The 13004-nt window shown below is 38.7% G+C and overlaps 1 protein-coding gene across 1 annotated transcript in view; it reads left to right on the forward strand.

Annotated features, from left to right (window-relative positions):
- The window catches only part of LOC136344957 (titin-like), a 156383-nt gene that overhangs the window by 27099 nt on the left and 116280 nt on the right, over positions 1-13004 (forward strand). The window contains exons 24-35 of the mRNA XM_066292892.1: positions 44-294; positions 352-554; positions 607-757; positions 4006-4182; positions 4384-4668; positions 4719-4922; positions 4972-5244; positions 5297-5488; positions 5546-6723; positions 6775-7571; positions 9262-9425; positions 12743-12974. Of these exons, the coding sequence (XP_066148989.1) occupies positions 44-294; positions 352-554; positions 607-757; positions 4006-4182; positions 4384-4668; positions 4719-4922; positions 4972-5244; positions 5297-5488; positions 5546-6723; positions 6775-7571; positions 9262-9425; positions 12743-12974 (4107 nt within the window). The remainder of the gene's footprint in view (positions 1-43; positions 295-351; positions 555-606; positions 758-4005; positions 4183-4383; positions 4669-4718; positions 4923-4971; positions 5245-5296; positions 5489-5545; positions 6724-6774; positions 7572-9261; positions 9426-12742; positions 12975-13004) is intronic.

The raw sequence follows: 13004 nt of genomic DNA on the forward strand, positions 1-13004 counted from the left end.
CTTCCATAATCCGTTACATCGCATCTATACAGAAAACTTTCAGGGGTGAAGAAAATGGTAGAAGAATTGGAAAACATGAAGATAGTTCTGCTTAGTCTGTGCACTGCTCATAGAGAGGAAAACAAGAGAATCAGTGCTGCGCTCAACAACTTCACAGAGAGACACGATGAAGTTTACAACTGGCTGGTTACCATTGCCGAAGCATTCTTGCAAGGCCATCAAGATATGGGAGGTGACTTGAAGATGGCCGAAGATTTTCTACAGCTGCACTATCATTTGCAAAGTGATCTACAGGTGAAAATTCTCCTTTAACTTAATAATAACTTGGTGGAAGTTAATGGAATTTTGTAGACCAAAGGAAATGAGATTAATCAGATTTTGCTCACCCTGCCTCCCATCTTGGAGTACTTAGAAGATAGCCAAAGAAGGGATGTGGACTCTAAAGTAGAAGGGTTGCACAATAGGTGGATGAAGCTGAAGGGCTTGCTGGAGAATAGGTTGGATTTGGCCAGGATTTATGTCAAGTTTCACATGGAGGCAGACATTGTTAATAGGTATTTACAAAAGGTTTGCTTTAGGAGAAGTTGGACGTCTGAATTTTTTAAGTGAAATGGATGCTTTGGAGGAGTCATTGAGGGGCAAAGATGTGGTAGATGAAGATGCGATGAGGGCAATAGAAGAAAAATTCGAATCTTTGGTTCCGTATTATCAGTCCGCGAAGAATACAGGACTGACATTTATCAATCAGTCTCATACGGTAAGTAAAGAACGTAACGAAGTCCGATTTTTTCATTGCGTGATGAGAAGATTTTACTACAAAATAGTGACCAGTAGAATTGAAGTTAGGATCATATAGTGACATTGGTCATAAAGTCACTACGTCTACATCCATTACTTGATATTCATAAATAGTGCGACGTACACGTACAGGAGACTAGCTGATCGCGTTTTTCCCCCATCCGCTCATTTGGTGAGGATCTTGAGAAGGTCTGGAGTTGATTTAAAAAAACCTCACTTTCGTGCTCACAGGTTGCACAATCCATTATAACTGTAGCGTTATGTTTGTCTGCTAGAAGGATTTTGATATTATTACTTAGAGGCGGTGTGGGGCTTAACATTTAATTCTAAGATATGTGCAACAGAGCGCACGAACTGTAAGGTTTAACAAACCTATCTCTTGGCTAAGAGAATTCGTAAGTATGCAGAAAAATTTCCCTTAGAATATTGATTTCTCCTGGCAAATATCTCCATTCAAACCCACGTCCAACGATTAAACGAATTTATTTCCAAAAACGGATCTTGTGTGCTGATAATGTAAGCCCCCTACATATGTTTTTTGATTATATTCACCTCCCAAAAAGTATTGATTTTTTATATATTTTTTGAATTATGAATATAAAAAAATTTATCCAAATCAACAGTTCCTTTCGTTCAACGCCACGAAGCAATGAACATTATGTGCAGGCGAAAACCATATAAATGTATGAGCCATGTGGGTTGTCGCATGTTCAATATTAACAACAATTCCATTTGGTTTTAGTTATATTTCATTTATTTGGTTTTCAATTGCATAATCGCTGGTCGATGCTCCCCAAGTTCTTCTACTCCAAGTCGTCAACTTCCAGATCTGATTTGAAAACCTTTGGAGTGTACCTTGAAGTCTTTGATCCTGATCATCTCCTTACTGGGTACTTTTTCAGCTTGCGTGAACTATACCAGTTAGTCTGCTCTTTACCCTTAGAGATTCTTCATTTATGTATTATACAGTTTTATTAAAGTTTTTTTTGTAGGTTCCCATGATTCATTTGAGTTCGTGGGCAAGAACAGTGGCAGGTTATCCCCTCCTTTCTTCATTTCCGTTAGTTTGTTCTCATCGGGAACTTGGTCTTTTTTAACTGGTTCGTTCACTGTACCTCCCATTTTTCTACGAGCGATTTCTCAAGTTTGCCTTTAGTATTTTTTTTATCATCTTCTTACTCGTTACCACTTCCCCTTTCACGGTTGAGCCTTCTTTGTTTTACAGCTCGTCTTCATTCACAGGTAACTCAGGAAATTCTTCGTCAGGCGACTTAAGTTTAATGTGCTCGGTTAACTAAATCTTCAGGTGATTCTTCAGTAGCGACTTCATGAAGTCAGATTTCTTTTCATTCAGCGTCTATTTAGCACGTATCATTTTATAATTTTATTTTATCTCCTCGATTTTAATGTTTTCAGATTCACATGTTCTTTAAAAGCCGCTTTTCAGATTTTTTTTTATAAGGTTTTATGTTGACTAATTCGCACTCAGGACGTAGATCCTTTCAGATGTCTATTTTCCTTCCTCTTTTTCGGGGTTTTTCCTCTCTCCCTCTCTACGTTCCTCCCTCCCCCTTCCCTCTCTTCCTTTTTTCCACCCTCTCTCTCTCGCATTCCAGCTCTTCCACCCTTATTTTTTCTTTCCCTTCCTTCCTTTGCTTCTCTCTCTCTCTCTCTCTCTATGTCTCTCTCCGCTCCTTGTCTCACTGTCTTTCCATTTTCAGTAGTTGAAGGCACTTTAGTGGAAGCCTAATTAGTTCACGATTTTGATTTCGTAGTTACTTCATCTTCAGTAGGTTTCGTCTAATGTGAAAATCTAAACCAAAACGTTTTTAACTCGAGTTCCTAAGTCGTCGCAAAGCAAACGTAGCTAACCGCGAGCAGTTATTTATTATATATAACAGTATGGTTATTAAACTAATAATATATGGAGGACACGTGCACGCACAAGTTATACGGAATGGATGAAATTTGCATTGTTCGGCACCAGTAGCCATGTTCCGGGGAGCATTCTATTATTAACTTTCAGACTTATAGGTTGTTTATGTCAATTTACATTGCGCGAAAACGATAAACTTCTTCCAGCCATTTCACTTTTATGATCATGTTCCATTACAACCGACTTAAGAGGCGTAGAAAGAGTTTTTTTTTTTAAATACTTGCATGGTGTGTTCATTCACAGGGAAAAGCTGAACCCAAAGAAAATCACTTTGAGACTCTGTTATCTCGGGAACTGGACCACCGAGGTCGACCGCAGATTGATGTGCGATTTAACGCAATCGTTTCTGAATAATAACAGGAACGCTACTGAGTTATGTACAGGAGAATCATTAGTGGGTGCCAGGAATAGCACTGATCCAACCAGGATATCCTGGCAATGTGCCTACTGAATTGTATTTATTTACAATCCCCGGTTCCTTCCAAATTGTTATGAGGTCTAGATTTTTTATTTGCGAATTTTGTTCTGTAATAGTCGAGGTGGTTATGTTTTCATAAGAAGCAAAAAAATTCAATAGAGCCGTTCGTTCCGGGATCTAATTAGCATTTGAGCGTTTCTTTCGAGTCCTACTCGTCTGGAAGACTCGTTTTTCCTGGATGTATTTCTAGTAATTTCTGACCTATTTCCTACTACCTCAACAGCCAGCCAAGTTATAATGTTCCCGAGAAGCGGTCATTTTTTATCTAACTGACCCTGTCGAATATAGCGCTAATCTAATCGATTTAAATAGCTGTTTGCACAAAAAAGCTCCCACGCCGATAACTATTTTAAAATTTTGTCTTACTGATATCTGCATCTTTTCATTGGTTTTCTGGGTCTCGTAGTTGCGGCTAGTTTAGGTTTGTGACATCCAGCCGATGTACGTCCGATAATAATAGACCAATGTCCGGTGAAGCTCGCGTTTTTTAGATAATTTCCCTCAACTCGTTGAAATTTGATTATTTGGGATAGATGCCACCGATCTTATATATCACTGGTTAAAAGTGAGTTAAGACCATTTGTGGGTATTTTTCATTGCTCTGAATGTAGAGAAATCTGATTTTGTAGAGGAAGTCGAGACTTAAAGTGCACTTTGAATGTCACCCATCTGCGACTGTTTGAAATTAATTAAATCGAAGCTATTTCTAGGTGACTAAGTATTCCTGTTGCCATAAATTTCATTTCCCTCGGTTCCATTCTTCATATCTAAAAATACCCCTCCTTATTTCCAGATCTCGGAGCCGCATCTCGACACCCAGCGTGCCCGAAAGTGCGTCGAGTCCATCTTGGAACGTCTTTCTGGAAGGCAATTGAATGTGACCAAATCGTGGCAGACTTTCCGCGATCAAGTGGTGGAAAAACGTGAAGTTCTCGTCAAGTTGGAAAAAACAATGGCAGAAAGTACTAAGGTAAATTTTTGACTGAAATTACCGCTCAATTCCATCAAGATTAATGTTCATCCACGAACTTGCTCAATTTCTTGCTCAATCCCACCTTCATGACAAACTATTATTCTTCGCTCACCTAAAATTTTGGTATTCCATTATCACTATCTATTTTAAATAAAAGCTAAAAATATGGTTGGAAATGTTGCTATAAAACTGTTCCAGACTATAAGCTGGGTATCCAAGCTCAACTCCCAACTCTACCCAGTGATCACCACTCCTTCAACAAACCCCAATGAAATTGTCGAGCATTTGGAGGCGAAATTGGAAAGCGTTCTTCCGGATATACGGAGTGCTCAAGCTGATGTAGGGGAGAAGATTAAGAGTGCTGAGGAACTGGTGGCTAAAGCTGGAGCTGCAGATGAAAAAACTTTAAGCATAAAAGCGAAGCTTAATGAATTGAGCCAGAAGTTGGTGGAAATTGCTTCTGAATATCAAATTTTGCTGCAGGTACGTTATTTTTGCCTACATATTTCAAATCTCAGTCACTTCAATATTAGGTTTTGATTGGATACTTCAAAAATCTGGAAGAAATCGATAAAAAAGCTGAAAAATACAATAATCAAAGCATTGAGGTGCCTGCAAATTCTGAGGCGCTTGAGGCAGTTTTGCGAGAGGCGGAAGTTGCCAAAGAGACTATTATCGAACGGTTCAGATTTGCTCAGACTGAGTGCGAGCAAATCGAGCAAAGGATCCGAAACCAAGTAAGTTCGTTCCTTTTAAAAACACCCAAAAAACTAACATTTTATACAGGAACCTCCTGAGGCTGCACAACAAGATGCGGTAAAACTTCAACACGTCTTACAACTCAGGAAATCAGCGTTCCAAAACAACTTCATTGAGAGACAGCAAATTTTACAGACCTACAAAATGGTCACCGAATTTACCAAAGAGACTAAAGAAATCACGAAAACGATAAAGGAAGTCCAGAATCAAATTACAGAGCTACGCACTCAGAGCGAAGAGTCCCTGAGCGCCTCAAAAGCCGCTTGTGACAACTTCAAACAGTTTACCAGAGTAACTGAGGTATTGCTCTAGTCAGAATTAAAAAAGGGTTACTAAATTTTAACATTTTCAGACACTAGAGCTGCGAGTTATTAAACTGAAGAACTTGGGAGAAAATCTGCTGCAAGAATGCCCAACTGAGGCCTCAAGAATTCAGACCGAAATGAATGAAGTTGAGACTCAATGGAGCGAAGTTAAGGAAAAAATTGAGGATACTAAGAATGTTTTGGACAAGAACGTAATGTATTTCCAGTTAGTTGAAGAGGCAAGCTGCGTCAGGTATTTTCTTCATAAAAAATAATTCATCCACGTTTTCTTCTAGGCTAATGATTGGTTCCGAGAAGGCAGCAAACTTCTGGTAGTAATAGCCCGAAAATCTACCACAGTAAAACAGCCAGAAGAGGCCCATCAACTCCTCCAAGAAATCAAGTCTTTCCTCCAACCAGGCGAGTCAAGGCAGCAGCAAAGAATCCAGACAATCTCCAACATAGCTCGAGATATGTATGGTTCCGATGAAAGCAAATACGCTCCTGTTATTGTAGGCAACAAAGAAATGCTTGAATCATTTTCATCAATCAGCAATGAGCTCGTACAGCTATCCAGTAACTTAGTGGCCGCTGAAGAAGAGAAGCAACGATTATTAAGGGAACAAGAAGAAGCTCGAAGAGCTGAAGAAGCTAAGAAACTTGAGGAGGAACGTTTAGCCCGAGAGAGAAAAATTCTCGAAGAGAAGCGACTTGCTGAAGAAGCGAGATTGGTAGAAGAGAAGAGGAAAGCTGATGAAATTAGATTGGCACAAGAACAGCGTCTAGCTGAAGAAAAGCTTAAAGCAGAAAAAGCTAAATTAGCAGAAGAAGCTAGACTGGTAGAAGAAAGGCTTGCCGAAGAGGCGAGACTTGCAGAGGAAAAGAGAAAAGAACAACAAGCAATTCTTTTGGAAGAAGCAAAAAAAGTTGAAGCTGCCAAATTAGAGGTGGAGATATTGAAGCAACAGCAACTGCAATTCCTCGAAGACGCTAAAAAGGCCGAAGAAGAGAGACGCAAACTTGACGAGGAAGAACGTAAAAGAGTTGAAAAAGCAAGGCTTGAAGATGAAACCCGCAGATTGGCTGAAAACAAAAAACTAGAAGAAGAAATTAAGAAAGCTGAAGAAGCTAGGCGACTAGAAGAATTGCACCTCAAAAACGAGCATGACAAACTTGAGGCTGAAAGGCTGCGTCTCGAGGAAGTGAAACTAGAAGCTGAAAAAGCAAGACTTGAAAAAGAGGATCGTTTTGTGAAGCAAAGACTCTTGGAGGAGGAGAAATTGAAGGCCCAGAAGACGCAGCTTGAAGCCGATAAACTAAAAGTTGAGCAGGCAAGACTAGAGGAGGAGGAAAGAAGGAAGAAACAGGCACAATTAGATGAGGAAAAGAGGCTAGCAGAAGAAGCTAGAATTGGACAAATGAGAAAAGCTGAAGAAGCTCGTTTGGAAGAGTTACGAAAAGCTGAAAGAGCAAAGTAGGTTTTTAGGTTTAAGGTAAAAAGTATTAAACAACATCTATGTTTCAGATTAGAAGAATTGCGTCGTCAAGAAGAAGAAGACCGTAAAAAACGTCTAGAAGAAGAGAAAATCCGACTAGAACAAGTCAGATTAGAAGAACAGAAGAAACTGGAAGAAGAAATCTTGCGCAAACAGCACTCAGTCCAAATCACAGAAATCAAGGAAATTCACAAAGTCGAATCCTTCCACAAGGAAAAAAGCCCCATGATTGAAGAACCCCAAGAACCCCCAATTTTCGTCACTCCTCTAAGCGATGCTGTTATTCAAGAGGGCTCTAAATTGAACTTTATATGCCAAGTAACCGGTCATCCCACTCCCAAGATGACTTGGTTCAAAGCTGGTGTCCCCATCCAGCACAACCCAGATTACCACACCTCTTTTGATAATGGTTTATGTTCCCTCACAATTGAAGAAACCTTTGCAGAAGACTCTGCAAGATACACCTGCAAAGCAACCAATGAATCTGGTACCGCTGAAACATCTGCAACTTTAACAGTCAAAGAAACGGAACCAGAAGAGCAATTAGTGCCCCCATCATTTGTGAGGATGCTCCAACCTGGGGTGGCCAAAGAGGGGGGTAGTTTTCAATTTGAGTGTAGGGTGGAAGGGAATCCTTTACCTACAGTGCAGTGGTTCAAGGATGGGGAGTGTATAGATAGTTCTCCGGATTATTGTTTCACGTACAACAATGGGGATGCCATATTGAAGTTGGAGAAGGTAGTGGTGGAGAACAAGGGGGATTATAGTTGCAAAGCTAGTAATGATTTGGGGGTAGCCCAGAGCACGGCTAATTTAGTAATTGCAGGTGAGTTTTGTGATTTTTTCGGGACAGTTCAGGTTCTTGAGAGGGTAAATCTAGCAAGATCTATTGAGCATTTTTACTTTTATACAATTAGAGGTTGCATTGTTGTTCAGTGGACGTTATTGTGAAGATTTGTTGTTATAAATCCTTAATAATAATAGCCTTGTTATTGCTGGATAATGAAACAAATATTTCTGTTGCAAGGATTCCTATTGTGTTTATAAAGATGTATTTCCAAGTCCATGTAATCGTGCATCGGTTTATAAACACTTATTTCGGCACTGGCAAACGGTCTATTCTAACGAGAAAAAAAAAGAGAAATTTGCGTAAAAATATTTGCGATTCGGTAATTCCGCTTCAAAAAATAAGAAACCTCACAAAGAAAAAAGTTGGGGCAAAATTTATGTGGAAGACCCCCTGTATGTGACGCCCCTGACTGAAATTGTCAATTTTTAGCCGAAAAAATGTTCCCATTCCAACCTATTAAATTATAAATATTTTCATAATTTTAGCGCACATCGTTTGGAAAATTGCGAAAAAATATCTCCAGCCCCCCTTCAAGGGGCCGTAGCCCCTTTCAGAAGCAATTTTTGGGGTGTATTTATGAGAACTTTTTTTATTAATTTAATTTCTAGAATCACCTCCAAAAATATTTCGATGTTATTTTCGGACGCCCTGTAAATTTGCCGTTCGCGCTCTGCGTACTTTTACACATTTCGATATTTATTCAAGATTCACATCTTAGAGCATGCGCCATAAAATTCAGGAATGAAATGAACGTCTCCCGGGAAATTCCGATAATTTTCCAAACAGATCACACTGTAAATATCTCGGAGATGGGTAGAGGATTTTTAATGCATTTAAACACGATTTAGGACAACTTTTACTCTCACGAACTACCGTTTCTGATTAATCTGTAAAATATAAAAATCTCCTGCAGTGGTCTTTATGCAAATTTGCTGGCACGAATTTTGTTGGATACAGGTGCTTATTTTCGACATTTGCAGGTCAGGATACTGCAAAAGATAGCAAAAATTTCTCTAAAATACCGAAATGAAAATTTAACGAAACAGTTTCCTGTCCAATCCAACATTCGCTAAATTTTTCTTTAAATATAGACGTAACGGCAAAGAGACATAATTCTCGACGGTATTTGAAATGTTCAAGATCCATATGGTTTTATCCTTGAGGAGAGCGGCAATTTGCACATTTTGAAGTTAAATTTAGAGTCCGAACTATGCGAAATTCCCACAGATAGTTAATTTTAGAAGTTTCATATACATATTTATTGTAGATCACTCCTACTATGTTGGCAAGACTGCAATCTGTAATTTCTGAGATAATAATGGAGTAACTAAATCGGGTACATGCTAAATATTATCGGATTTATGAGGAGTTCGATGCGTGTGACCTCTAAATTTGGAAATTTTCAAAACTCTACGCGTTTATTTTCTAGAGTTAATTTTCCACGAAACTAAAGAACGTTCCTTTGTAAAGGATTCTTGCAATTATGTTAACTGCCATTTCTGTCTGCCTGCCATCTCCTCGACTCCTCGACCTCCCTCCTCACTCCCTACGTCCTTCCTACCTTTTTCCCTCTGTTCGTGGTCAATTTCCTTCCGTTCTTGGGCGCATCTCTCTTTCCCTAGGTCCCCAGTGCTGGTATCTATTGATGTTTCCCCCCTTATTTCAGCCCCCGAATTAACGGAGGCCCCCGTATTCATCACCCCACTGTCCAATGTAATGGCCCGGGCTGGTCAAAAAATAAAATTGGAGTGCGAAGTTGCCGGTCTGCCACCGCCGACTGTAACCTGGTCACACAACAGCAAACCAGTGAAGGAAACGAGAGAAATCAAGGTGAGTTTTCCGAATTTTTACCTTTGGATTGTGCCTAAATCTTGAGTGAGTTCTACGTGATACGAAGCTTGAAGGTACCTTTGAGGCTCCCTAGTGATGAAGCTAAAATAGCTAAGAAATTATTCCTCAAATGGCAAAATTTTGTGTTAAAATATTCCTGTTGAAGACAATTTTTTTGTGGTAATTAGTGGCAATGAGGAGGAGTTTGATTGCATTATCGTCGTTGCTGGGAGTAAGGGAGTAATGAAACAATGCAATAAAATCTTTAAATTTAGAAATAAAAAAATTAAATTCCTGACCAGTCACCGTTCCAAAAATAACGTATAATTCGGAAAATTATTTACGAAATTTTGTGAAGTTCAAGATCCTGATTAAAAGCTCAATTTTCCTCATTAACGTTACATAATTTTACACAGGTAAATTTTGGGGGAGTAAGGAATTTTACTGAAAACCGTTAATTGATGAACACGGCCGGATAACATAAACTTTGCAGAGCTTTCAGATTGATTTTCAGATTTTCTAGACTTTCGTAAACGGGCTTTTTCATGGGTATTTTTAGGTGCCTTATTCATTCAGGTAAATTCTTCAGGGATTCGCTTATAGGTTTATTGCACTCCGATACGTTTACGCAAGTGTTGATTGATACATAAATTAAGATAAAAAATAAGACTTTAATTCGTTGTTACACACCAATTCATACTCTTCCTCTATTTATTTATATCTGTTAGTGTCTGTTTTACCAAATCTTATTTCATTAATTATCATAGTAGAGTGTCTAGCTAATCGGATTTCCTTCGTTTTCCTCTTCGTCAGCCATCCGATGTGTTATTCATGTAGTTTCCCACTTTGCCGATGTTTGCTTTGTTTAACTGCTCCTTTTCTAACCTCTTGTTCAGTCTCTGTCCTTTTATTTCTTTTTCTATTAGTGCCCGGTCATATGTCCCGCCAAGCGAATATAGCAGAAAAGAAAAGGCACTAAGCCAAGAAAATCTCGATTGTAAAATTTCCCCCCCATCACAAGGCTTTGCCCTACTTGATTATCGTTCAACGACCACGAATTCAATCTTTCGCAGTAACTCTGTGGGATCTTCAAAGTTAAGGCTCTGATGTGATTTTAAAAAAAATTCTGCACCCAACTTTTGGGGGAAAAATGAGATGTTGCAACTTGAAGGGACAAGGAAAATTCACTGGATTTCTGGACGACCTGATGAAGCTTGAAGGGAAAAGTCCGACTTAGTTGAAAAGTCGGGTTTACCGACGTTTGAGTAACCTGAATCAACCGAAAGAGAAAATGTAGTTTTTCTGCAATTTTGGCGGTCGAGAATAAATTTTCCCGAGCGAACTACGTGAGGCAGAAATTTGGGATTCTGAGTTCTCGATGATATGCAGTACTGAGCTTTACGGATACCAGATCAACAAATTTGACGGGGGAAATATATATAAAATGAAAGTTGTTTGAGACTTTTTTCTCGTAAATTACCGAGTCGTCTGATTTGGAATTTTATATGTTGTTTTTTGCAAAATGCTTTTGTATTAAATACGTATTAATCGTGTAACCGTGAAGACTTAAAATGTACATACGAAAAAGGTGCAGTACACTGTGGAGGACGGTAAAACCCCCTATAATAGACGTACCCAAAAAAATATATTAATTTTGGGAAACACGCTTTGCACAAAGGTAAAATATTATAAAAATTTCGAAAATTCCAAAAGAGGCGACTTTTAAAAAAAGGTCATGTTTTTTTTGAAATTATTGTTGATAATTTTTTTATAGTGTTAAACAAGAAATATTCGAAAGGTTCATTCGAAGGCTAATGAGTCGAGGAGCATTCTCTCAAGATTTAGACGAAATCGGTTTGGGTAATTTTTGAGTTGTCGTGTACTGCGTGCGAAATCTCGGATTTCGGTAAAAACGGATTTAAAATTTTAGAAAGAGAAATCCCAAATGTAAGCATCCGAACTATCATTAGCATTCTACGAATGTCTTCCTAAATATCTTTGAGGCAGATCTTCCCTTGACAAATCCTCGTATATCGGCAAAATGGTAGTTCGCACATCTTGCTGAAGGGGAAGCGGGTGGTTGTTTCCTTCTGGCACGAACTTCTCCACTGTTCGTACGCTCCGCCCGATCTAACGCCATCGCACTTTTACCAAGGAATCACACAGAAGGAAACCCTAAATCAGTTTCACAGTTTTTTTAGAACATTCTACAAGTATTTTTTTATAATTTTAACGAAAAAATTCTCAAAAACTTTCTTCTATGTGTATTTCTTCCTGCAGTTAAAACGGGACTCGCCAGTCACTCGTTCAGTTTACAATCGCTCAGTACATACCTACTTAGATATCCGTAGGTTTCGATCACTCAGGAGACCTACTTTAGCACGACCAAAGTAAAAAAAATTGATAGACGCTTTGTTTTAATTACGTCGAATGTTTAATCAACTACATCCATTATAGTTATAAATAAATTCCTATTTTCGACCAAACAATGAACAATACGAAAATAAATTAATTTCGGCGTATTTTTCACCCATTCTTCCCTCCAAGTCCTCCAGTTCTCATCTAGCAATTAATGTCAGCGATCTATATTACTCAAACCTCAAACATGATCCCGGTGGAAATAGTGTATTGTCTTCTTCTAATTGGACTAGGATGGCTCTATTTGAGAAGATCCAGGAAGGTAAAGCCTCATTTAAAAAAGTGATTTCGAGGACGTTCCTTTGTTGTTACTGGAAACTGTTCAATTCAATTACACGAAAAAGAAAATATTATTTCAGACTATGGAGCTTATTAATGTTATTATAAATATATTTGGCCTGTGCCAACTATCTTGGCACCATTTTATCTTTGAAGATATTTCGGTTATTTTTTCTATTCTCGCAGAACGCCTTTAAGCAATGTCTCGCTGATCAATTGCGAAAGACTGTGAGTGAATCTGTGTGCATCCGAAGTGCTGGTAGAAACATGTTTTAAATTTCCTTCAAAAAAACAGTTCACAATGGTTTGCCAATTGGAAGAAAAGTACTATTACGTGGAAGATTTGTTTCCCTATTTGGGACTATTTATGTTCGTCATTGTGGCATTATGCTCTTGGATTAAGGTAACTGAATGTAGAGACAGCTCCACAATACCTCTCCGAAAATAGCCCATCCGAAATAATTTTTCTTCGGCTACAAATGTTTTCGTTCAATCCTTGAACCGCACGAGTTTAACGTACTGTGAAGTAATTTGCGGCAAAATGTAACTATTTCTGTCCAGACCTACTTTTTCTGTTGGCACAAATTATCTCAGCATTTTTAAAGGAATTTCTGTTGCAGTTACACTACGAAGGCAACAAGGCGACCTTAGTGGTTCTGGAGGCCTTTCCCAAAGATGCAGGCACTTACACTGTAAATGCCAAGAACATCTCAGGAGAAACCTCTTCCACTTCAACAGTATCCGTTAAAGGACGTCTTCCGAACGAAACTTCCGATAGCGAACTGGCCAGCGACATGGAACCAGTAAAACCATCGATTCAGCTACCTTTAGCTAACACAACTGTTAAAGAAGGTAAGAAGGCCCATAGAGAAACGAAGCACG

This window comes from Euwallacea fornicatus, chromosome 18 (assembly GCF_040115645.1).
Source record: "Euwallacea fornicatus isolate EFF26 chromosome 18, ASM4011564v1, whole genome shotgun sequence".
Lineage (NCBI taxonomy): Eukaryota > Metazoa > Arthropoda > Insecta > Coleoptera > Curculionidae > Euwallacea > Euwallacea fornicatus.